Genomic DNA, 27,288 nt, shown 5'->3' on the forward strand with positions numbered 1-27,288 from the left:
ATTTTGAGGGACTGCCTATGATGATAGTGACCAGATTATCTGTTTTTTTGTTGTTGATTGAGGGATAAATATTGGGTAGGACAATGTGGATAACTCCCCTGCTCTTCTTCGAAATAGTGCCATGGGATATTTTACAGATGCATTTATTTGTATTGTAAAAATGGCCGTCCCTGGTCTCTGATTGGTTTTCTTGGAGGATAAGCCACACCCTGAAGTTTCTTTGGAATGTGTAACTGGAACGGGCCAGCCCAAGTTCTCACTAACTTCGCACTAACTTCGCAAATTGCAACTCGATTCACTTTGACTTCCAGAAGCCACACAGAGGATAGATCGCCCAGAAGCCACCAAGTGCCAGCCAGTGTCCCTTATACTAGCGCAAATGCATCCCATCCCCAGCCAAAGTCCTTTGCCCCCCCAGTGCGAGTGCATCCCTTCCCCAGCCTAAGTCCCTCCTAAGTGCAAGTGATGGGGCATTGTGTGCGGATTGTTAGCAGGTTTATAGGGCATGAAGTGTCAGTGTTGTGACTTCTGGATTTCATCCACTCCAATGATGTCAGGTCTAGGAGTAAATGGAGTTGGAAGAACGTGATTTGTCTTCCGAGTTCTCTCTCTTTCCCCCACCCCCCCAAAACCAGGCTCCCTCTCCCCCGCAGTTGCCTGCCAGCTCTTTCTGCCCGCTGCCTTCCCGATGGCCCAGCGGGGAGTTCGGGGCTTGGTGGCCCAGTGGGGTGTTCGGCTGCCTCTCTGCCTGCCTGCCCGGCTGTCTGAGTATAAGCAGGCTCTTGGAGGATCAGCAGCTCACGTGGTCGGACTGATTCCGGTCCGGGGCCGCACTTCTGGTTCCGGCACTTCCGGTTCGGGCGGGAGGCATCGGGGGCAGGAACTCGACAGAAAAAGCACAGTACAAATAGTCACTTCGATCTTTTACGTCCACTTGAGAAAGCAGACAGGGCCTCGGTTTAAGGTCTCATCCGAAAGCATTGTGGTTTCATTAATAGACTGCTGCGATAATTCCTTCCAGTGAGGCGAATAATCTTACTGAGGTTGCTAAACTGTGATATTGCTTCGTTAATGAAGGCCAGAGTTAATCATCAGAGTATCAGGGAATACAGAATTTTTTTTTGAACAATTTTTCAGCGTGAAATATTCCCCATTTTATTTTTTTTAACTAAACATTAGTTGCAGGCAGAGACAACTGTAACAAGGGCTGACACCCCAGTTCGGCGTCGAGAGTTGCTGTGAAGTAGCAAAAATTTCTGATGGTAGAAAGAATAGGCTCCAGCATGTCCATTGATTAGCAAAGCTTTAGGTCATGCTACGTTTCTGTGTAAGTGATGACGTTTTCCTGCAGGCTGCCAATAAATCAATCATATTCCAGCACTGGGCAGATTTTGGGTGGATCACAGTCAACAAATTACAAACTAGACTTTCTTGAGAATTACTACTCCCAACATGTTTTCCAGCTATCATCAGGAGTAGCCAGCCGCAATTTATAGCATGCGATAACCAATCTATAGTCATATAAACTAAAACTATTCAACAGATTCTAAGGAGTTTATAATCCTTACAAAGTATAGATAGGTGAGCAACATCACAGTCAATCTTTAAAATAGTCACCGAGACTGGATTATTGTGGTGATCAAGATAACGCGCCATTTATTCACACGCTGTCTATTTTCTGATACAGAACTAACCTCTCAGAGATGGCGATGTCATTGACAGAGAGCATTATTTCTGCTATGAAACATTAAGGGATCAAGTGCACTTACTCGAGAGCCTCTTATAGACGTGTTACAAGTTCGTATTTTAAGTTGTGCATCCTGTTCAACGGCTCATTAAATGCACCACAAGAGATCACCTTCTCAGTGGGGCCAGGGTACCACATAATACTGAAAGTTTAACCAGTTTTTTTGAGCACATTAAATACAATAGCCTGCTGGCTAATTTTACTGAAATAAGGCAGCATTCCTTAGAAGTTTCATTGTTTTTATGGAGGGGCGCCTGCCAACGAATCAGAAGCTACCAGAAGGTCCTAAATTTAAAAAATAACATTCACAACAGACGGAGGAATGGGTAAATGCCAATTCTTATTTGTTTTTGATGATCAAAATCCATTTATTATTTGTAATATTTTCCATCTTTACAGTTAAGATTTGTAGTTCTGTGGAGACCCCGATTTGAGAATAAACAGGGAAACGAATATTGAAACACTCCCGTTGGATTGGCTCGATAAACATCCTCGTTATTTTAAGGTGTCTTATAGCATTTTTTTTCCCTTGTTGGAAATAATTTTATTATAAAGAAATGCAAATAAAATTTAAAACGCACATAATTTTCCCATTAGCAACCCAGGCTCAACTTTATCTCAAGTTTAATGAGTTATTTTTCCAACCATCTTTTCTATCATCTAAGCAGGGTGCATGCTCAACTTCACCGTCTTTTTAAAAAATACTGGAATTGCACATGCGTGACCACTTCCGGTTCGTTGGCAGCAGTCGTGTCCTTGCTTTCAACATGTATAATGGAATTGTTGTTCATGGTCTTCATTTTTTTGACTGAGCACAATTACAGAGCTTTGTCAATTGATTCTTCTTTTCTAAACTGATGGAATCCTCAAGCACAATGCCCTCATGTTCTACGGGATTTGAGTGCATTCAGTTTTACTATAGCTACCGAGTAGAGTAGTCGTTTTAAAAAAAAACAATATATTCCAAAAATGACCTTGCTTTATATTTGATCTTTAGTTCAGAACAGGCTGAGGGGAGGGGAGCATTTTGATGGGTTCACATATTCTCTAGTCAGCAGGATTATAATACATTTACAAACAAACTGTAACATCAAATAATCTACTTGTGTTCGGGATTTAAGGAATTTCTGGCAGGAAACCTATTAAATGCAAAGATAGGCTGGTACATGGTCCAAACATTTCAGAAACTTTCTTTCAGAAATAATTTTTTGGCACAGTACCAGAAGGCATATAAGCATATTTACATAGTTAAGAGGATATTAACATATAATGAAGCAAGACTTTTCAAATGGTTTGAATCTAGATTATGTTAACAAGTCCTATTTCACACATGGCCATTCCCATGAATTCATGTGAAACAGGTTGTAATGTATTTGCTTCATGGGTTCTTTGCTTAAGAATTCATAGCAACACATTGCTATTAAGAACCAGTTGGTTTATTAGCAAAGATTTAACAATCACACTACACATTACTGGTTCATCCACCAGGCTCACAACCACCTGCCTCATCGTGGGCCCCCTGAACCCAACTGGCTGGGGTTTTATTGAGTCTTGTGAACATCACGTGACTGGCTAAGCCACTCACAACTCAACAGTTCTACCAACCTATGAGCAGACTCACAGGTAAATACATTACACAGGTATTAAATGGTCACTTAGGAAGGAAATTCTGCTAAAGTGTAAGAATGGCTGGTTTCCTCTAACAGTGTTCTTGCATTTTGTTAGTGAGTTGTTCATTACCAAGAAAAACATGCATTGCCTCCTTTTTCATTAAGAGAGAGCTCGCTCCGAAGGAGGTTATTGTAGGCTACACATTCCCCTAGATGCCATTTTAATAGAAACATTATAAGAAAGTAAAGTAAAACATTATATAGTTTTAAAACTATAATGCTAGAATTTAATGAAAAATTAAAATGATGTCCACAGTCGTCACGTGCAAGACAGAGCAGGTGTACCTTTTGGCAGTGATCAGGTAAGTGAATTAACTCAGTGTAACTGGAATAGGTTTTATTCTCTCAATTTAACTTGAAAAATATTTGAATACTCAGTGAACTGTTCCTTACCTGTTGTCGGAGTGCCTCATTTTCTTGTTCCAAAGCTCGCTTGCTGTATTCCAACTCTTTCACACGGAATTCTTTATCTGCCTCGGAGTTCCTCAGAGTTAAGATCAAATCCTCAAGAGTTCGGTTACCTGAACTGCTCTCCTTAATGGTATTCTAAACCAAAACACCAAAAAAAAAAAGAGACACATGTTGAGAGTATGCCCTTTATGTGTCCTTTTGCCCACATCTCCCGCTCCCCTGCACCGTTTTGTAATACTGACAATAGGTTAATTTAACAAACACTATGTGATTTATTAAACTGCACACTGCACTGTTAATGCAGCTGCAATACTCATGTAAAAATTGGTGACTTGACTGTTACTATAACAGGCACTGTACAACACTACTGTAAGTGTCCAGAATTCTTTTCCCCAAAAGATGTCAAGAGAAAAGATAAGTGATTTTCACAGCTCAGTTCATTAATTGACTACTAAATGAACTAATGAGGTATACAAAAACAAAATACTGCCCATGCTGGAAATTATGTTTCATGGCAGGAATAAAGAGGAAGATACAGGACTTACAATCCCATCCATTACAAAACAGCAGTATACAATCTTTGGGAGATGACACTGCCATTCTGCCTCTAGGTATACAGGATGAATAGATGGTATTTTGCAAGTCAGTAGGATACGAGGTTGAGATGTCATACAAGCCACAAATTGTGTAACTGCTTGGAACGCACTCCATAGCAGATTCTGCATAATATATAGGATTATTACATAGAAATATTATAGGAATATTTTTCACCCTATCTAGACTAACCTTTTTCTAACTTCTGCCATTACCATTTCAAGTCAGCCCATCGTCCCTTTTGTCTCTCTAATCTCTCCTATCTCTCCTGTCTTCCACCCTATCACAGACCTTCCCCTTTGTTCTTTCTTCCCCTCCCCCTTTCAGTGCTCCTTAAGAAACTGTTTTTTTCAAACGTTCGCCAGTTCTGATAAAGGGTCATCGACCTGAAACGTTGGGCCCAAGTTTCCACATGATTTGCGCCTGATTTTTTAGGAGCAACTGGTGGAGAACGGACTATCTTAGAAATCGCAATTCTCCACATTTTTTTTCTGCAGTTCTAGTCAGGTAGGACAGTTCTACTTTGGAACAGAATTTTTTCTTCAAAAGGGGGCGTGTCCGGCTACTGACGCCTGATTTGAAAGTTTCCACAGTGAAAATGTACTCCAAACTAAAGTAGAATGGAGCAAGTGAAGATTTTTGTAGAACTGAAAAAACCTGTTCTACACATTAAAAAATCAGGAGCAGGTTACAAATCAGGCGTCCAGAACGAGGTGGGGGGGGAAGGAAGGGAACTCATTAAATTCTACAATCAATCCTTATTTATACTTATACAAATAAATCCAACCTGAATAAACATTTATAAGCAAGGAAAAGATTAAATAAACCATCTTCCTACCTGTGTGAAAGTGCTTCAGGCAGGAAGAATGGTGCAGCAAGCCTCACAAAACGAGGGAGCCGACCGAACGCGGGCCGGGGGGGCGGGCGGGAGGAGGGAGGGAAGGGAACCGATGAACGCGGGAGGGAGGGGGGGGGGGGGGGGGGAGGGAAGGGAGCCGATGAACGCGGGGTGGGGGGGGGAGGGAAGGGAGCCGACAAACGTGGGCGAGCGGGAGCCGACCAAATGCTGGGGGGGGGGGGGGAGCCTACCAAACGCGGGGGGGGGGGGGGGGGGAGGGGGGGGAATGGAGCCGTTCCAGACGGCTGGCGGGAAAGAGAGAAGGCTGCAGGAAGCCTCAGAAATTGAGGAGCCATTTCCCGACGGCAAAAGGCGGAGGTCGTCGGGAAACGGCTGCCTCAACTTTCTGAGGCTTCCTGCACCCTTCTCACTGCTACAAGAAGCCTCTGTGCTGATGGCAATGTACTTTTATTAAAAATTTTTTAAAACTAAACAGTTACAAAGAACTACAAAAATGGCCGAGTGCCAATGTTTTTTTCACATTGAGCATGCACGAACGCTCCAACGCGCACGTGCAGCGTTGCCGGCAGGAAAAAAAACTAATTTAAATAGTACCCGCGAGTGTAGGCTCCGCCCCCCTGCACGCCGCGCCAGGCAAAGAAGGAGCTGCAGAACGCTCCAGAATCGCAATTTTTTTTTTTTTTAGGCGCAAAAAACGGGCGCCCAGCTCGGAGGGGCGCCCGTTTTTTTTCTTGTGGAAACTTGGGCCCGTTAACTCTGTTTTTCCCTCCACAGATGCTTCCTAACCTGCTGAGATTCCAGCATTTTCTGTTTTTATTTCAGATTCCAGTATCTGCAATATTGTGCTTTTATAATATATAGGAACGTCTGTTACTGATGCTCCTGGCAGCAAAAAAGGAAATGAAATACAGAAAGTAATCGCTACAGGAGGTAAAATTATATTATGTGATATTGGTAACAAATACATTAACCCACTTGTATGACATTCTGCAGTCCTGCTATTTTCATGGGCAACACCTTTAGTAAAATAGCAGGTAGATGTTGATGTTTGTCACCAGTATCACACAATGTGAGTTAAACCCCATGGTGATTATTTTCTATATTCTATTTTTTTTTTTTACTGGTATGGACATCAGTTACAGATGGTAGATCTGTGCAATTGAATCATGTGAATTGATAAGTAGTGACATTATACTTGATTTCACAAGCATTACTATGGGGATATTATTGTAATTGATGGAGATATACCATAATGTCTACATAATATACCACATTAACAACGACAGTCAGCAGCAGGTGATGATACTCAGTCCGGATGTGTTCCAACTGCACAACTATAACTTTTGGCTCAGTTGTCTGAAATGTGATGAAAATAATGCTGGACACTTCTGGCTCCCCAAACAACAAAAGACTCTTTGTAAGAAGAGTAGAATGTAAAGAGAGAATGATTCAGGGCCTATAAAATGAACACTCTCATGAGAATTCCTGATTAATAATCAGCTGCTGTATTAATGTCTCCTGTTTGAATTAATAACCCAAGAACTGAGTGCAACAGCCACAACCACTGTGCTAATGCTCTACCTGCAACTGTCGGTTGTTGTCTCGCACGGACTCCAACAGCTGCAAATATTCTGTCACTTGCTGAGATTTACAACCCAGGTCCCTTTCCAGCGTCTCCTTGTCTTTTGTAAGTCTCTATGGAAATAAAAGGGTAAACATTCCTTCAAATTAAAAAATGACATTTATTGTTCTGCTCGTCAGTTGAAACCATAACGTAAATTTGTTTTAATACTTTCCAGCTGCAACACTAAGGTAGCATAATTTACAATTATTTTATATTTAAAATAAACACACAATGTAAGATCGAAACAACTTGAATTAAAATGAAATTGGCATTCGCCACCTCCAGTTTTCAGATTCAACTCCACAGTTTATGCCTCAACTTGTTTCTATAAAATGCCCATCACTAACCAAAAGCAGAACAATTTGACCCATCAATATTCAAACTGAATGCGGGCGCCTCTTTCTCAAACAGAAAACAACATGGTTTCAAGCACAACCCTCCCTACTATCTGAAGAGAAAAATAATGTCACAGGACAAAGAGTATTGCAGAGTTTGTGATGCTAGTCCTGAAGATATTCATGAATGATGTGACAGGACTAGTAGTGGGGAGATGTAGGAATATCCGCTCTTCAAAGCAGCACAACTTGCTCAAATATTTCTACATGCATCTCTATGCTATTAAGCCGTGTATCCAACTCCCTGTACTATTATGCTGGTGCATCGAGGTGCTGCTGTGGTGGGTAGGGAGTCCTGTTGTTTTGTCTTTATATTTGTGAATTCTAAAGATACAGTTTGTGCAGATCTGATCAAAGATTAGACAGTTGACCGTGGCCATCAGAGGGAGCAGCGTGTGGCAACATACCACTGCAGGAGGGCAACGGCTGCGAAGTCAGGTCGCAGATTGCAGTGCGGGCAGAACAGCAGGAAGGGCGAAGGAGCGGCAAGAGTTTGTAGAAGGAAGTGACCGGGGCCCAGGAGAGGCATGAGTCTGGGGCTCAGAAGAGGCAAGGGTCCAAGGACAGCATGGGCCAGCCCACACTGCGATATGTGTGCACACTCGGTCCATGCAGCAGAGCTGGTCACCAGTCATCTTGGGTAATCCTTGTCACTGGACCAAGATCTAACTCTGTCAAGCCCGTGTGGTGACTGGTGTGCAACGGCCACCACACGTTAAAAAAATCCAAGCACAGGCATCTTCCACCCTCCAAGATGTAATTCGGGATGTGGAATATTTGGTCCTTCATTGAAACATCTGTGAACTCATTCCTTTTTAGCGTGGAAGCAAGTCATCCTCGCTTCGAGGGACTGCCTATGATATTGATTTAAAAAAGGAGGCAGACAGAAAGCAGGAAACTATAGACCAGTTAGCCTAACATCTGTCGTTGGGAAAATGCTGGAATCCATTATTAAGGAAGCATTAACAGGACATTTGGAAAAGCATTATTCAATCAAGCAGAGTCAGCATGGTTTTATGAAAGGGAAATCATGTTTGACAAATTTTCTGGAGTTCTTTGAGGATGTAACGAGCAGGGTGGATAAGGGGGAACCAGTGGATGTGGTGTATTTGGATTTCCAGAAGGCATTCGATAAGGTGCAACATAAAGGGTTACTGAACACGATAAAAGTTTATGGGGTTGGGGGTGATATATTAGCATGGATAGAGGATTGGCTAACTAACAGAAAACAGAGTCAGGATAAATGGGTCATTTTCCGGTTGGCAAACAGTAACTAGTGGGGTGCCTCAGGGATCGGTGCTGGGGCCTCAACTATTTACTATCTATATTAATGATTTGGATGAAGAGACCGAGTGTAATGCCGCCAAATTTGCTGATGATACAAAGATGAGTGGGAAAATTGTAAGGAGGACACAAAAAATCTGCAAACGGATATAGACAGGCTAAGTGAGCGGGCAAAAATTTGGGAATATAATATGGGAAAATGTGAGGTTATCCACTTAGGCAGAAAAAAAATAGAAAAGCAAATTATAATTTAAATGGAAAAAAATTGCAAAGTGCTGCAGTACAGAGGGACCTGGGGGTTCTTGTGCATGAAACACAAAGTTAGTATGCAGGTACAGCAAGTAATCAGGAAGGAAAATGGAATATTGGCCTTTATTGCAAGGGGGAATGGAGTATAAAAGCAGAGAAGTCCTGCTACAGCTGTACAGGGTATTGGTGAGGACACACCTAGAGTACTGCATCCAGTTTTGTTCTCCGTATTTAAGGAAGGATATACTTGCATTGGAAGCTGTTCAGAGAAGGTTCACTAGGTTGATTCCGGAGATGAGGGGACTGACTTATGACGATATGTTGAGTAGTTTGGGCCTATACTCATTGGAGTTCAGAAGAATGAGAGGTGACCTTACAAAACATAAGATAATGAGGGGGCTCGACAAGGTGCATGCAGAAAAGATATTTGCACTCATAGGGGAAACTAAAACTAGGGGGCATAGAATAAGGGGCCGCCCATTTAAAACTGAGATGAGGAGGAATTTCTTCGGTCAGAGGGTTGTAAATGTGTGGAATTCTCTTCCTTAGAGAGCTGTGGAGGCTGGGTCATTGAATACATTTAAGGCGGAGGTCGATAGGGTTATGTATCTGGACTTATATATACTCTGTACGGCTCATTCCCCGGAGTCCCAAGGGATCTCATAATCCCTTGGGAGCACATGTAGTTAAGAGTGCTTCACAGGTTGGAGAGGCACTCTGGAGACCTGCAATAAAAGACTAAGGTCACACTTTACTTTGAGCTCACAGTGTTCAGTCTGACTCTTTCTCCATACACCACAACTGGCGATGAGATACAAATAGCGAACCCAAAGATGCAGAGAACAGTGGGCATCCTGGAGAAATTCTCGGAGGGAGATGATTGGGAAACTTTTGTGGAGCGACTCGACCAATACTTCGTGGCCAACGAGCTAAATGGGGAAGAGAGCACTGCCAAACAGAGCGATCCTCCTCACCCTCTGTGGGGCACCAACGTATGGCCTCATGAACAATCTGCTCACTCCAGTGAAACCCACGGAGAAATTGTACGATGATTTGTGCACACTGGTCCAAGAGCATTTGAACCCGAAGGAAAGCGTCCTGATGGCGAGGTACCGGTTCTACACCTGCAAAAGATCTGAAGGCCAGGAAGTGGTGAGTTATGTCGCCGAGCTAAGACGCCTTACAGGACATTGCGAATTTGGAGCACATGCTCAGAGACTTTTTCGTACTTGGCATTGGCCACGAAACCATACTTCGCAAACTTTTGACTGTAGAGATCCCAACCTTGAGTAAGGCCATAGCAATAGCCTAGGCGTTCATTGCCACCAGTGACAATACGAAGCAAATCTCTCAACATACAAGTGCTGCTACAAGTACTGTGAACAAAGTGATGTTGTTTTCGAATCGTAATGGACAGGGCAGGTCACACATGCATGCAGCTACACGTCCGCAGATGTCTCAGAGTCCACCATCAAGGGTGATGAATGCAAGGCCATTAACACCTTGTTGGCGCTGCGGGGGTAATCATCATTTCCATTCATGCTGATTCAAAAGATACATTTGCAAGGGCTGTGGAACAATGGGACACTTCCAACGAGTGTGTAGGCGAGCTGTTAGGCCTGCTAAACCTGTAAACCACCATGTTGCAGAGGAGGACAGATCCACGGAGGATCACAACAAAACAGAACCTCTGATAGAGGAGGCAGAGGTACATGGGGTGCACACATTCACCATGAATTGTCCCCCAATAATACTGAATGTTGAACTAAATGGACTCCCGGTGTCAATGGAGCAGGACATGGGCCCGAGCCAGTCCATCATGGGCAAAAAGACTTTTGAAAGGTTGTGGTGCAACAAGGCCTCAAGGTCAGTCTTAACTCCAATTTGCACGAAACTAAGAATGTACACGAAAGAACTGATTCCTGTAATTGGCAGTGCTACCTTAAAGGTCTCCTACGATGGAGCGGTGCACAAGCTACCACTCTGGGTGGTACTGGGCGATGGTCCCACGCTGCTCGGTAGGAGCTGGCTGGGAAAGATACGCTGGAACTGGGACGACATCCGAGCGCTATCGACCGCTGTCGACACTTCGTGTGCACAGGTCTTAAACAAATTTCCTTCGCTGTTCGAACCAGGCATCGGGAAATTCCAAAGAGCAAAAGTGCAGATCCATCTAATTCCGGGGGCACGACCCATCCATCATAAGGCGAGAGCAGTACCGTACATGATGAGAGAAAGGGTAGAAATTGAGCTCGACCGGCTACAAAAAGAGAGGGCATCATCTCACCGATCGAGTTCAGCGAGTGGGCCAGTCCTATTGTCCCAGTCCTCAAGGGAGACGGCACCGTCAGAATCTGTGGCGATTACAAAGTAACTATCAATCGTTTCTCCCTGTAGGACCAGTACCCACTTCCAAAAGCAGACGACCTCTTTGCAATGCTGGCGGGAGGAAAGACGTTCACAAAGCTGGATCTGACCTCAGCCTACATGATGCAGGAACTGGAGGAATCATCGAAGGCCCTCAGCTGCATCAACACGCACAAAGGTCTTTTTGTTTATAACAGATGCCCGTTTGGAATCTGCTCAGCGGCGGCGATATTCCAGAGAAACATGGAAAGTTTACTGAAGTTGATCCCGCACACCGTGGTCTCCCAGGACGACATCTTGGTCACAGGTCTGAACACAGTCAAGCATCAACAGAACCTGGAGGTGGTTCATAGTCGACTCAACCGTGTGGGGTTCAGGTTAAAACACTCAAAGTGCGTTTTCCTGGCGCCTGAAGTGAAGTTCTTAGGAAGGAGGATCGCGGCGGATGGCATCAGGCCCACCAACGCGAAGACGAACGCAATAGAGAACGCACCGAATCCACAGAATGTGAGGGAGCTGCAGTTGTTCCTGGGATTCTTGAACTACTTTGGTAACTTCTTACCAGGTCTCAGCACCCTGCTAGAACCACTACATGTCTTACTACGAAAAGGGGGCAAATGGGTTTGAGGCAAAAGCCAAGAAAATGCCTTTGTAAAAGCGAGAAAATTGTTATGCGCAAACAAATTGCTTGTGTAGTATGATCCATGTAAGCGTTTGGTACTAGCATGTGATGTGTCGTCATATGGCGTCGGGTGTGTATTGCAACAAGCTAATGATTTCGGGAAACTGCAACCGGTGGATTATGCATCCAGGAGTCTGTCTAAGGCTGAGAGAGCCTAAAGCATGATTGAAAATGAAGCGTTAGCATGTGTCAATGGGGTAAAGAAAATGCATCAATACCTGTTTGGGCTAAAATTCGAATTGGAAACTGACCATAAGCCAATTATATCCCTGTTTTCTGAGAGCAAAGGGATAAATACCAATGCATCGGCCCGCATCCAGAGATGGGCTCTCACGTTGTCCGCATACAACTACGCCATCCGCCACAGGCCAGGCACAGAAAACTGCGCCGATGCTCTCAGTAGGCTGCCATTGCCCACCACGGGGGTGGAAATGGCACAGCCCGCAGATCTAGCCATGGTTATGGAAGCATTTGAGAGTGAGCAATCACCCATCACTGCCTGACAAATCAAAACCTGGACAAGCCAGGACCACTTATTATCTCTAGTCAAAAGCTGTGTACTTCACGTCCAGTGTCCCAGTGGAAATGCAGGAAGAAATAAAGCCGTTCCAGCGGCACAAACATGAACTGCCTTCTGTGGGGCAATCGAGTAGTGGTCCCCAAGAAGGGTAGAGACACCTTCATCAATGACTTCCACAGTACCCACCCAGGCATTGTAATGATGAAAGCGATAGCCAGATCCCACGTGTGGTGGCCCGGCATCGATGCGTAGTCCTGCATTTACAGGTGAAATACATGCTCACAGTTAAGCAATGTACCCAGGGAGGCGCCGCTAAGTTTATGGTCTTGACCCTCCAAACCGTGGTCTAGGGTACACGCCGACTATGCAGGCCCGTTCTTGGGTAAAATGTTCCTTGTGGTTGTAGACGCATACTCCAAGTGGATTGAATGTGAGATAATATCAGCTAGCACGGTCTGCTGCCACCACTGAAAGCCTGCTGCCACACATGGCTTACCCAATGTCCTGGTGAGCGACAATGGGCCATGTTTTACCAGTGCTGAGTTCAAAGAATTTCTGACCCGTAATGGGATCAAATATGTCACATCTGCCCCGTTTAAACCAGCGTCCAATGGTCAGGCAGAGAGAGCAGTGCAAACCATCAAGCAAGGCTTGGAGAGGGTAACTGAAGGCTCACTGCAGACTTGCCTACCCAAGTCCTGCTTAGCTACTGCACAAGACCACACTCACTCACCGGGATCCCCCTGCTGAACTGCTCATGAAAAGAGCACTTAAGACAAGGCTCTCATTAGTTCACCCTGATCTACATGAACAGGTAGAGAGCAGGCGGCTTCAACAAAGTGCATACCATGATAGCGCAAATGTGTCACGCGAGATTAAAGTCAACGATCCTGTATTTGTATTGAATTATGGACAAGGTCCCAAGTGGTTTCACAGTCATGGCCAAAGAGGGGAGCAGGGTGTTTCGGGTCAAACTTTCAAATGGGCTCATTCACCGGAAACACTTGGATCAAATCAAACTCAGATTCACGGACTACCCTGAGCAACCCACCTTGGACCCTACCTTGTTTGATCCCCCAACACACACACCAGTGGCAACCGACACCACGGTTGACCACGAAGCAGAACCCATCAACCACAGCAGCCCTGCAGGGCCCAACACACCAGGCAGCCCAGCGAGGGCCCAACAAATGACTCAACAACACCAACCTTCACACCGAGACGATCAACCAGGGCAAGAAGGGCCCCAGATCGACTCACATTGTAAATAGTTACACTATTGACTTTAAGGGGGAATGTTGTTATGTATCTGGACTTGTATATACTCTGTACAGCCACCAGAGGGCCCATTCCCTGGAGTCCCAAGGTGTAAGAGAAATTTGGCATTAGGGGTACCAGCGGGACAAGGGTTAAAGTGCTGGTTCCTGCACCGACGCATAAGGAGGTAAAAGGCCTCTCTTCGGCCTTGTACCAAGGCTCCAGAAGTTATCAATTCAATAATATTCCGACAGGATACGATGTGAGAACCTAAACAGACATTGATAAGACCTTGCGAAGAGGCTTGAGGCGGACTCACGGGCACCAAGGAGAATCAACAAATTCTGACCTAATGAAGTCATTCTAGTCACGGCCTAAGGTGGTCACGAGGGTCTTGGCCTGTCAATCCAAAGTAGCACCAATAAGGTAGTCAAATTAGAGAAGTAGCACTGATAAGGCAGTCCAATTCGAGATCTAGGGAGGTCTTACCAGGGAATGGAGGGGTTTTTGAAATGTATAAAAGCTGTATGATTGTGCTGTTCGGGGAGCATCTCCACTCATAGGCGGCTGTGATAAGAGGTGTTCCTGGATGTTCATAATAAAAGATCGTTATACCTTGCCATCCGTCTCTGCCTCCGGGGGCTGTTACGCAGGTTGGGGCGAGCATCGATCCTCTATATCAGGGGGCCCGCTCGTGGGAGGAGAAGCCTTCCCATTTTCCCTTACATTTGGCGCTGCGAGCAGGGTATGGATTTCCTGAACGGAACAATGACCCAGCTGTTGGGGTGAGTATGTTTTAATTTACCACCTTCAAGTTAGAGCTGTGGCATTGTAAACCACAAGGGAAGGACATCTGTACAAATAACCATTTATAGCAGGTCCAGGAGGGACGGAGACGGAGGACAGGGACGATCTAGGGGTAGAAGAGGGTCAAAAGGTGCATCCTAAAACGCGCGTGTGGAGGTAGCACGGTAGTGCGAGGGTATGACGCAAGGGAAGATATAGAGGAAGGTCTGTTGACCCGAAGCGATACGAGCGCACGGTGCAGGGATGAGACATATTGACCCAAAGCGTGGCAGTATGAGTGTACGGCGCCAAGGGAAGACATATAGATATAAATAACGTCCTGCATACCTAACACGAATTAAAGGGAGTGCCCAAGATAGCCCCGAAGAAGATGGGTAACACGGCTATTAAAAAGGAGAATAAAACCAATTGTAACTTGCGTAACTATGTAATGCCATAAAAAAGCTGATAGTGACCATCTTAAGTGACATATGATCCAAAAATAGAGCTGGCCAAACAATTAATAGGCTTTGTTGAATGAAGAGAGACTTTTGTGAATGTCTGTCGTTGAGTGAGAGTTCTTGTGTGATTTTTTGACTGCGGAATGAATTTTTCATGTTTCTGAAAGCCTGTTTGGAAAAATAGTGCAGCTCCACCCACTTTTCTAAACAGAGTGAAAGATTTTTTTAATCCTTTTTAGTGTTGTCCTGTATGTGGGAAGTTTTAAGACATTTTAAGTTAGAAACGCAGGTGTGGATTTATTTGGATGCTAAGTTATGGAGCTAGGAAATGCACAAAGGATAGGTTTGTTGAGCAAAAGGTCAAAAAATACATGGTCCCGGTGGTTAAAAAAAAAAAGAATTTATTTGACATGCTCACTTACTTGTCAAAAGAAAACACGCAATCATTGATTACATTGGGTTGAAAGACATAAATTTAGTCTAGGAATGAGATAAAGAATGCCTTTTAAAAAAAGGTCTGTGAGGATCTCTCGTGGCTGTGGGCTGGGGAAGTACGCTCCACTTTTCCTTTGTGTAAAACCTTGACGCAAAAGCTTCTAGCTCAGTAAAAAAAAAAAGTTTTAAATAAAGATTGAAATTACAAAATTTGAATTGGGATTTTAATATATTAAGAGAAGGCACAGCAAAATACTGAGATGGATTCAAAGTAAAAAAAATATTAAATTAAATCTGATCTCTTTAAAAAAAAAGAAATAAAACTAAAAGGTTTGGAAACAATCTAGAAATACCTTCACGGATCAGGTCAAAATCCTGGGCGAGTGGTGAGTTATCTGCGAAGGTGTAAAAGGGACTTTTGAAAAATGTTAAAACAGCAAGCTTTAGCAGTTTAGAAAAAGACATTGTAACGACCTTGAAACTGGAACATTTTGAGATAACGAAAAGCAGCCCTCAAAGCCTACGTGCTAGACTCCATTCTAGTCATGGAGAAAAGAAAAAGATAAAGACGCCACTTTGAAAGTAAACAAATTGAACGAATTTGAAAGAAAAAGTGTCTTCGATTGTCTGATGATTTTAAATTAACAAATTTACGGAATCACGAGCCCTCCGTGTAAAATACAAAACCTAATTTGAAGAAAGGTGATTTGAAAAAAAAAGACGTAACGCACTAATTAGGTGCTGGAAAAAAAAGGGGGTGTTTGCGATGGAAAAAGACATAACTTGGCTGTGAAAAAGATATTGGTTTAATTGAAAAAAAATACAATTTGAAGAGGTAAAAGACACTCTCCATTGATAATGATTTTAAATTACGAGAAAGTTTCACTGCAGTTTGAAAGATTTCCAAAATGGACGTTGTTTATCAAGATAAGTCCCCAACAGTCTAAAAAGCAGGAGGGTTTTGAAAATAACGAGGAGAAAAGATCTAAGCTATGCGAACTCAGCACAGAAAGAAAAAACTGGGAATTAGAGAATCTTACTGAATTTTTAAATTCTTATAGAAAATGGAACTGGCACGGATGTTTAGATTTTGTGCTGAGAGAGAAATAAAACACAAGATTTGCCCAGTGAACGGGACCGTAAAATAAAACGAAATGTTGGAATGTATACATTGTATGTGAAAATTGGATTTCAGTAAACAAAATAGCTATTAAAAATGTGTGGTCTCGTTTTATATCAATTAAAAAAGAATCTTTGGCAAGTACTTGAATTAGAAGTTAAGAAAAAATTGGAGTTCAATCTAAAATGCCTTCTTTCCTGATGAGAGTACTTTTATTATGACGGCTTTACTAATGATTTCTGCTGTTTTAACGGATTCCTAATATCTAAGCAAGTTTTGAAGGCACAAAGACTTAATAAAGAATTTTTCGGATGATTACGCGAAGTCACGTAATGACATCAGGCTTTCTTACAAACCTGTAAATGAGTTAACCCTTTCCATTGACAGATGTTTTATACTGGACATTATTAATTTGGATTTCTAAATAGAATAAAAAAGACTCACCTGACAGATAGAGGAAATGGTGGGATAGTCAGAATAAAAATAAAAACAGAACTAGCCTATGTAATAATACTCGCCTGATACAAATAAAAGAAAGATACTCAAACAAAACAAATTCAAGAGTTAAAAGCTAAGATAAATAAGCTGGAAGATATTTTTTTTAAATAGGACCAGACGGATAGTGCAGTGCACAGCCATAGCACCATCACCTATGGCAGTAGAGCCCACGGTGGGTAAGTGTAGTCTACAAACCCAGCCTAATCCTTACCTCCGATTTCACAGAGTGACCTCAACATACATGGATAAAAGATGCGTAGACCAGAACCTAACACCTGGTGACGACCAGGCTATCTGTTTAAAATTTGCAGATAAAACACTCACCGAGATGGGACCGCAGCGGCTACTTCGACTCTGGAAACTCAGGATATTGGGAACCTTAAGGCCCACACAAGCACTGGATAATACTGGATGGACTACGAGAGATATAGCACACGCAGGAAAGACACAACTACATAACCTAACTTTGTTTAATTTAACTGCCGAAATATGCATCCCAGCAGCCAAGGACTAGAGCAAGGACAGAACTTATTTTAACGCATGGCTATGTATAGTGTATTAAGTAAGGTTGTAATGCAGCAGGCTGCCGATGCCATGGGCGCCAGTAGATTCCGAGGACAGGAGCAAGTTCATAGGACCAAAAGGGAAAGGGCGCAGAAATCCAACTGGATGGAATTTCAGTTCTAGAAGCTCATGTCTGGACGGACAAAGCTGCAAAACAAGCAGCCAAATCCACCCCGCAAGAGAAACAGAAGGGTGGGAACAGAACGGGGCAAAAGGGGGGTGGGACACCAGGATGTTTAGGAAAACTGGCCAGTGGGATAAAAAGAAGACCAAGGGAGGTCTCTTGTATGTCCTGAAGCGTGACACGGTTATAACACGGAGAAGCCGGTATTGATCATGCGCAGCGCAAACAAGAAGGAATACAACCTAAAAAGGGGGGGGAATGGAGTGTGGAGGAAAGATGACAATAAAGGTCCGGCTGGGACACCAAACACGCCCAAAGGGACCCTGGGAAGCCCTACCACTGCCCCAACAACCACCCTGGGGACAACAACTCTTCCCAGCACAACCACGCAAGTCCCCCCATAAGCCCGTCCATAAAGACTGGAGCCAAAGGGGGGCTAGTAATAAAAGAATCTAAAGAAAGGATATAATTGGGGCGCATCAGCGACTACTTAACCTAAATCTAATGGATATCATTCTTCCTAGCTTCAGTGGGAATGAAACTATAAGTCTATACCAGAACCTGGCACAAGGGATCCTCGAAGGCCCGGAATCCACTACCCTGAGATTTAATGTCAGAAAGGGAACAGGACAAGGTCGAACAAAAAGAGGAATAATGGAAACACTAGGCACGGGTTATGCGGCAGGGGTTACGATGATGAATTCCATAGACCTGTATGCAATATATGACCAGGCTAACAACTTAATGGCGTAGTCTTGAAGGGTTTACTGGGGAGGGACTTGGATAACCAAGCCCTACAAGTGGCCCATACATTACAGAAGCATGCCAAGACAATAAATTTGATCCACGCAATGGGGAACAACATAAGTAAACGATTACAAGCTGAGATAGTTTGCTCCGGGTATGGGGCCTGGATTAAGTGAAGTACAACATAACTTGGAGCAAATCCAGAATGGGGACATACCAGATTGGATCCCGAACAGCATACTTAACAATTGGACTCTAGATAAAAAAATGAATGACAAATGCGAGGTACGAAGGAATAATCACGCATGGGTGCCAAATTTCAGATGTATTACTGGGCGGGTGAATATGATTGGATTTGCGTTGTCCATACCACAGTATGATGTAACAAAGGGAGACCCCTTATACCAGATCGATAATATCGGTGAAGTAAGAAACCAAACTCGGTTGCGTTACCATCAGCCTGCCAGACAGGTGATTAAAATTAAATTAGTACGAAAGGCATTGACATAATTGATTGCTATAAAAATAATCAAGTGATTTTATGTCGAGGTATGATGATTGCAGATTCCACCAAACATGCTGAGTATCACTCCTCTCGAACACGATTCTGAAACAATCGCTGCTCCACAAGAGAATGGAGATTTGGTGCGTGAGCACAGGAGTAGCCAACCCGACGATTAAGACCAGGGGAGGAGTCACCCCCTGTGTCATCACCAACCCTAACTTCTGTTTCAGGCCCATGGGAAAAATAGACATAAATGGATACCACATACATCCCAAGGCAATGGAAATCATCCACGGAACGGTCACGGATACCCTCAGAGAGGGGTACAAGGAGGCGGTATGGGAACCGCAAGGCACCGGAATTAAACGTTTGGTGCAAGGAATCCAGAATCAAAGACAACAGTATATCCAGCTGATGGAAGAAGTAGACAACCTAGAGAGAGACACTAACGCGATGCTGGCTGATCAGCCCTGGTACTCAAAGCTGTGGAACATTGGACTTAATATTCAGATCCACCCATGGATAAGAATTATATCACATGTACTTGTAGTAATACAGGGCCTGGTTCTGATGGTCATGATGGGATTAACACGTGCACGAATTAAGCAGGCCAAACAATACGTCAGGGCACGCACTATGATTAAGGCCATAAGGGATGAAAATTTAAGCAGTCCTACAGGACTTACCTTTTTTAACTCTGCAGGAAAGGTCTCAGGAAGTCCTGAAGCTTGGGAGATGGCCACCCAGGTGAACGGACCTATTTGGAACTTGCCTACAGGGAAATAGTTATCGGGAAATATGGCCAGCTTGGCATATAGCCAAGGGCCAAAAGGAGGGAATTGTAAGAGAAATTTGGCATTGGGGTACCAGCGGGACAAGGGTTAAAGTGCTGGTTCCTGCACCGACCCATAAGGAGGTAAAGGGTCTCTCTTCGGCCCTGTACCAAGGCTCCAGAAGTTATCAATTCAATAATATTCCGACAGGATACGATGTGAGAACCTAAACAGACATTGATAAGACCTTGCGAAGAAGCTCGAGGCGGACTCACGGGCATCAAGGAGAATCAACAAATTCTGACCTAATGAAGTCATTCTAGTCACGGCCTAAGGTGGTCATGAGGGTCTTGGCCTGTCAATCCAAAGTAGCACTAATAAGGTAGTCCAATTAGAGAAGTAGCACTGATAAGGCAGTCCAATTAGAGATCTAGGGAGGTCTTACCAGGGAACGGAGGGGTTTTTGTAATGTATAAAAGTTGTATAATTGTGCTGTTCGGGGAGCATCTCCACTCATAGGCGGCTGTGATAAGAGGTGTTCCCGTATGTTTGTAATAAAAGATCGTTATACCTTGCCATCCGTCTCTGCCTGCTAACTCCGGGGGTTGTTACGCGGGTTGGGGCAAGCGTTGGGGAGTGGGCAGGGAAGTGGAGCTGTGTCTATAGTCTGATCAGCCATTATATTAAATGGTGGAGTAGGCTCGAGAGGCCAAATGGCCTACTCCTGCTCCTATTTCTTATGTGGTTTTTTGGGAGGGTTTCACAGGAGGAAATGCGGGGAAGCTTAGGGCAGCGGAGGTACTCCTGTTCCACCTAGCCCTACAAGGAAATAGTTTAAAAAATACTACAACTTATCTGTTTGGGCCTCGCCTGGCCCTGGATTTTCTTCCCGCTGTCTTCACCTGGCTGGAAGGCCACAAGTGCTTACCTGCTCAGGCCACCAGCTAAAATTGCAGTCAGGGTCCGACAGCATCATCAAACTCTGATCTGGATATTTAAAGGAGGACCCTGCCAGCTTCAGGTGGGTGTCCTTGCTGCCTGTTCAGAATGTTAGCAGGTAAGTTGATTAAAGACGATTTTAATTACTCTCCCGCCCAGTTTACGCTGAGTGGGTCGGGTTAAAATCGCCCCCATGATGTGGCACTGAGTCATACAAGATAGGTTCAACCTCTAGTTTATGCTGAATTAGCTGTTGTCATTAGTGTCCCTGGATTATGGAGAAGAGGGAAAATAACAAGGGTTTCTATTGCTGATCTCTATCCACATACCCATCCTGAAAAGTGCTTTCTTGTTGACAGCAGGTGAAAACAAGGCTTGGGTTGGCTGTGATGACCCCATAGGCTTCCAACTCTCATTACCTTGGCTCACACATGAAGAATGGGGATTTTGTTGTGATAATGCACACCCTCTAATGTCTTACTTTCTTGGTACTATTTTAACAAACTTAAGAACATAAGAAATAGGAGCAGGGGTAGGCCGTTCGGCCCCTTGAGCCTGCTCTGCCATTCAATAAGATCATGGCTGATCTGATCCTGGCCTCAACTCCACTTCCCCGCTCACTCCCCATAGCCCTCGACTCCCTTATCATTTAAAAATCTGTCCATCTCCGCCTTAAATATATTGAGTTCAAACATATTTTTGTTAATTCGTTCATGGGATGTGGACGTCGCTGGCAAGGCCAGTATTTATTGCCCATCCCTAATTGCCCTGGAGAAGGTGAGCCACCTTCTTGAACATATCTATAATATAGTTGAGATTTATAACCACAAACACTGTATGGATTTAATTTTGATGTATACAGTTCTAGTGATCATCCTCAATATTAGGTGCACTTAAGCAAACAGTTAAAATTTAATATAAGTATTTCATTTCAGACACCGAATTGTTGCAACCCCTTGGACATACATTTAGGTCATCATGCAGATGGAGCAGGTCTTCACGTAGGCTGCTGAATGTGGCCAAAAGTAGTCGTAGGGACTTGTCCACAGTAATTCTTGTCTAAAAAAAAAAAAATCACACACATCAGTTCCGCCATCTGTAATATTCTACGAACGAGGTACTGGTTCCTTCAAGCCTAGTCACTGAACTGTAAACATCACAACTGCAGAAACCTGACAACTAACCTCCCAACAAGCAATGGTAAGTCAGATATGGTCGTGTTTTTTTAATGGCTGATCAATAGCTAACAGAGCACAGTGACAGTTACAAATTGAAGGCAGTGTGAATGGATTTTCTGTAAAATTAATCATTTATGATATTAAGTATCTTCCTTTAACCTGTAACTGCAAGACAACCGTAATGATTGTTTGGAGGCTGTGTCTGTGAAATGTTGACTGTTGAGTGATAGAGAACATAAAATTAGCACCACTTTCAAGTTACAAAATTACAAACCTGAACATTACCTTTTTAGAAACGTCCAGGCAGAATCTCCCCTTGGCTCCCTGAGTTTATTAAGCAATTAGCTGAGTCGTACAGACCAGCAAAGTCTCAAATTCAATCTACAGCTTGTGCTGAGGTAACTGATCTCAGCCAGGACAGTGGTTGACCTCTACAGTCTCGGAATAGGAGAAATCAGCCATAATTCTTGCTCCTATGTGCTATCCACTGAACTCTTGTAGAAATGTTTGTGTGGACGTTATGTGAAGAAAGGATCAAGCTTGTTCAGGATTCCTGAATAACCTGCTACCACATGAATAATGACCATTTGGAGAAAAGGAGTCAATGCATTGAGGGAAGAAGGAGGGTAGAACATTGGTACAAAAAGGATGAGGAAATAAATTTCATATTCAACTGCATTCCAGTAATGTGGAGAATTTGTGATTTGTTATTACTTTCTCCAAATTTTTGATCTATTTTCAACTATTTTTCATAAGATAGTCAAGAATCAATTAATTCTGCTAGTTTGTTCATGTACTGGATTTTGCTGGACCAGATACCTTCTGTCCAGCACCACAACTGGCCCAGATGATAATCTCTAGAAGCTGCTTAGTGATTGGTCTTGTTGCTGGTGTCAGCAGAATGGCTACTTTCAAATAATAATGGCATAAAATGATGGGTCCCTTGGGAAATGGGAGGGTTGTTAGGGGAAGGAGACTGCTTGTGGGGTGGAGGAGAGAACTCTTTACATTGAAAGCACTCTCTTTTATGGTAATGATCCTGTTTCTGTACGTATACAAATGGATTGTAAAGTAAGTGTTCTCCTGTACCAGTGAGTGTAAAAATCTCAGGGTGGAAATTCCTGGATATTTGTGCCTAGAGGCACATGTAATCAGGGCATAAAGCAAATATTTGGCGTTATATTCAACTGCATTCCAATAATGTGGAGAATGTGTGATTTGTTATTACTTTCTCCAAATTTTTGATCTATTTTCAACCATTTTTCATAAGATAGTCAAGAATCAATTAATTCTACTTGCGAGGAAACTCAGACACAAGTAGGTTACGTGTGTATGTGCAAATGTCCTTGCTTTTACACCGGTCTATTGATCATTGCCCCTTAACGCATCTCGGCTCATTATAATTGGTCTGCTTCCAGGTTAAAGAGCTGTACATGAAAATTTCCTGCCATTACATTGCTTCAAAACGACTGTAAAATTAAGCCCAAAATTTTAGGTGCAGCAGGAAACAAAGCCCTCCGAGACCTGCACTGTATTTTGTGTTGCTTTGAATGCATTTTTATGGCATCAGTATAAGTCACATTAAAAGTTCAAAAGCTTCCATGATTGTACTTTCGAATGTGCATGAATGATAGTTAAATGGCTTGAAACTTTAATTTTCAAGGAATATATGACGTGAGTATAGCGCTTTCCTCGGACTCCCATTGTTTATGCCCATTTTAAGCTCCGTCGTGGGTGCATGAATGGGCTTAATTTCAGGTGTAACTTCCCGATTACGGCACCACAGGAAATTCCACTCCTCAAGTCTATCTTGGATTGTACTATCAAAGAAAAAGTTTTCCCAATTATCTTCACTGGAGGGCATGCAGAAGGAAGATATTTTAGTTCACAACCTACAGAAACTCCCATGATTTGTACTAACAACACTAACTACCTTTTGCAATCTAATCTATAGGTTTTCAAAAAAGGTGTCTTGCCTCTAGGGAGGTGAGGTTACTGTGTGTGGTGTCATTAGAGACCCTACTTTAAAAAAAAAATACTTGACTCATTGGCTTATTATTTCTATTAGCGTATGCTAATAAGATGCATTTTCTCATAAGACACCACTGGTTTCCTTTTGGTGGTGGTTGGGGGTGGGGATTGGGGGCAGGGGAAGTGGGGCAACGTACGAGCTGACACTATTTTTTGGAAGTTAGATTCCGGAGATTGGGGATGCAAGGGAAGATGTCAATACTTACACAATGAAAACTTTGAAAACCATTGACCTAATCCATAGAGATCTGTGTCTCACTCTTCGGTACATAGTTACTGTTGTACTGCAGAGTTAAAGCTTGAAGTAAGCAAGAGGCATTCACAGCCTTAGACAAAATCTTGGCTGTTTCCTTCTTTCAATGCATTAAAATGCCTTTCTATAACATGGCACTCATAACAAACAGTGAAGAATTCTCGGATGAATGCCAGGCACATGATATAAAGGTCACAGTGAAATGGGAAGTCCACACTTGGTAGAATAGTTGCTATTATGTTAACTGGACTTTTCCTTCAAGTACGATGGCTATTCCAGTGCTTACTTCCGCAAACATAATAAACCTATCTTCACTTTACACTGACAGTTCTATAACTGTTGCCATGGCTATATCAGTTTTACCTGCAAGAGATAGCGCAAATGTTGTTTTGTCAATTCAGATAGCCCTTTTGGTATCAAAGTTTCAACATTTTCATTGGTGCCCTGGAAAATAAACACATTCTCTTTAGGGCTCGATATATTTTTAAAACACATTGACATTCTAACTAATCTAAAAGATCTCTACAAAAGTTCTGCTTGAAAATATCTGACCAGTAATTTTTCTTTTATTCATTCATAGGAGATGAGCGTCGCTGGTAAGGCCAGCATTTATTGCCCATCCCTAATTACTCAAGAAGGTAACTTAATTATTCTGGTCCTAAAATTCTTATACGTGAATATTTTAGCAAAATGGTCGTACTATGAATAGAATATGAAAAACAAAAAGAATGACTCCATCAGATCTCTTCCTTGCTCCTCCACGATTCCCCCCCACCCCCGTATAGTCCCGCTTGTTCCTTCAGCCTGTGATGGGCCATAGTCTCCTTCATAGTAGGAGGCATAAATCAATGAAGTAGAATGTTCTTTTAAACTAAATTTTATTCTGCATATCCACTACTTTGTCCATCAGTGAGTCCTATAGTGTCCCAGATACACAGGGCCAGCACCAGTTTTCTCCATTCCATTCTCCTGTTTTTGGCTGGCTGGTACACCTCCTCCCAAGTGTTGTCAACTTCCAGGAGATGCTTCTTTACATGCTTTACTAAGTTTCTCGTGGCGTTCTACATTAACCTTCCACTACTCAGTTGAAAAAATAAATATTAATCTCAAGTCTTCCTTGAGGTTTGTTAATTTTTTACTTCTGTCACCTAGTTTATAATCTAACTGAAATAATTCTCATTATTAGTACCTTTTTCTGTTCTCGTATAAAGGTTAGTTCTGTGCATTTCATTGAGTATTTTGAGCCACACGTCCTACAATCATCCATTCCACTTTTCTCTGAACCCACTCTAGTGCACGGGAGTAGAAATGACCCCTCTCTGCTCGCCAGCCCGTGTCCATTAAAGTGAAAGGGTGGAAAATGGTAGGCTGCCGAGTGCAGAGGTGGTGTTGGAGAGTTCAGTCTCACCCGCCCAGCACTTCTCTCCTCATTTCCTTTCATTGAGCAATGGTGGGGGGAGATCCCGGGAGGTTGAGAGCCACCAATCTCTGAGTCAGCAATCCGGAAGACTAGCCACTAAAGGTTTCTTTTTTAAATACATATTTTAAATCAATGAATTTTAAGAATATATATATTTACAAATAAAAAACATCTTGGACGGCCATTGCGGGTCTTCAATCACAAAATGTTTTTTTTAAAACTCGGTCTCCTTCCACCATTCCTGCTTCAACTATTTATAATTCAGGTTCTCACATGGTCATGCTCAGCTACGCTTTCAGTTGCGATCACTCAAGCAGATCATCTTTACAAGAGTACACAAACTTTTAAAACAGATATAATGCAGACATGAAGTGAATCCCAGTTGAATTGTAAAGAAATACAGATGATGTGCTTATCTATTTTTAATCCAGATACTTCCCACTGTTAAAGGACAGTACTGTATAAATAGCTAGCCAAAACTGGAAAATATTGCACGAGAAGTCAACAATGACATATGGATTATGTTGTGTTCAAACTCTCGAGTACCTCTCACTGTAATACTCAAAATGGCATCTAGCTGATCCAATCTTAAAATATTTTGGAATTTGTTTAAAGTCCAACTAAATTATTGCTAAAGAGAGCTAAAGTACAAATACAATAATGCTTAAATGAATTGATTCCAACTGCTAGGAGCATTACTTTGTATCAGCTCCATCTCTGTAACCACCAAAACAAGTTAACAGCCCATCTTGAAAAGCAGAAGCCACTATTTTCCTACCTGTTTATACGCTCCCTTTTTGTTACTCATCTGTGCTCTTGGAATTTCTTCCACATTAGAAGCCATCATTTTGTTGTACATCTCCTTCTTGGACTTTAATTTTTTGCCTAATCTCCTTATTCATTCACAAACTCTTTATTCCTAGTTCGGATGGTTTGAGATTGCACCCTACTCATCTTGTAATATTTCCCACTGTGGGCTTGCTGCATTATATTTTCCCCTGAATTAATCTGATTATGGGTTGCCTTTTATAACCACTAAAATGTGTTTTTTTCCTGTCCTTGTTTTTGCATTAATTGTTTCTGCATTCAGGGGCAATGAACTCCATATAACAGAGCAATAATAATAGAGCAAGTGTTTTCTTTATATATTAGCTTATAAATGGAAACTGCAATACTTACATTGTAGTCAATATTCACATCCAACCTGCTTTGCCTGTCAAAAAATGCAATTATAATAAATATATTTAAACGTGTACAGTATTGAGTCAAGATAAATTGCATTGCATGGATACAGGAACAGTTACAAGTTATTGAATTTTAGTATTCATTAACAAACCGGTATCAGTGTGCATAACCGCATGGTCTGACAGTCAAGGTTTCTTATTTTCAATGCTTTTTCTATTTAATAAGTAACAGAATAAATATAGGTAGTTTTAGGAGCTTATTAACGTTTATTTATAAAATGAAATCTCAATTATTGATGGGAACCGACAGGTTGCACACACGGGAAGCCAAAGAGAGATAAACAAAGGTCATTGAGGCACAGCACCATGGGCTGGATTTTCGGGTTTTTGGGCGAAAACAAGTGATGTGAAAATTAAGGTTTTTGCTGCGCTAACGATTTAAGGCCTCACTTTCAGCCTTTGGCGCATCACAAAGGGAGACGTTGCACAACTGTTCTCGGCGCAAAAACGCGATCCTCGCCAACATTAGTGCGGGCTCGGCAATGCTGAGAAAGAGGCCTTGGGTAGGGGAAAAAAATTCCACCAAACATTCCAAAAACATTTACAAGACC

The 27,288-nt window shown here is 42.7% G+C and overlaps 1 protein-coding gene across 1 annotated transcript in view; it reads right to left on the bottom strand.

The window, feature by feature from the left end:
* Positions 1 to 27,288, bottom strand: part of pof1b (POF1B actin binding protein) — a 106,228-nt gene that overhangs the window by 24,383 nt on the left and 54,557 nt on the right. Inside the window, exons 6-10 of the mRNA XM_070882109.1 lie at positions 26,673 to 26,706; positions 24,437 to 24,517; positions 21,578 to 21,670; positions 6,863 to 6,976; positions 3,811 to 3,963 (exon numbers count right to left, since the gene is read on the bottom strand). Of these exons, the coding sequence (XP_070738210.1) occupies positions 3,811 to 3,963; positions 6,863 to 6,976; positions 21,578 to 21,670; positions 24,437 to 24,517; positions 26,673 to 26,706 (475 nt within the window). The remainder of the gene's footprint in view (positions 1 to 3,810; positions 3,964 to 6,862; positions 6,977 to 21,577; positions 21,671 to 24,436; positions 24,518 to 26,672; positions 26,707 to 27,288) is intronic.

The sequence above is a fragment of the Pristiophorus japonicus genome, chromosome 6 (assembly GCF_044704955.1).
Source record: "Pristiophorus japonicus isolate sPriJap1 chromosome 6, sPriJap1.hap1, whole genome shotgun sequence".
NCBI classification, from domain to species: domain Eukaryota; kingdom Metazoa; phylum Chordata; class Chondrichthyes; family Pristiophoridae; genus Pristiophorus; species Pristiophorus japonicus.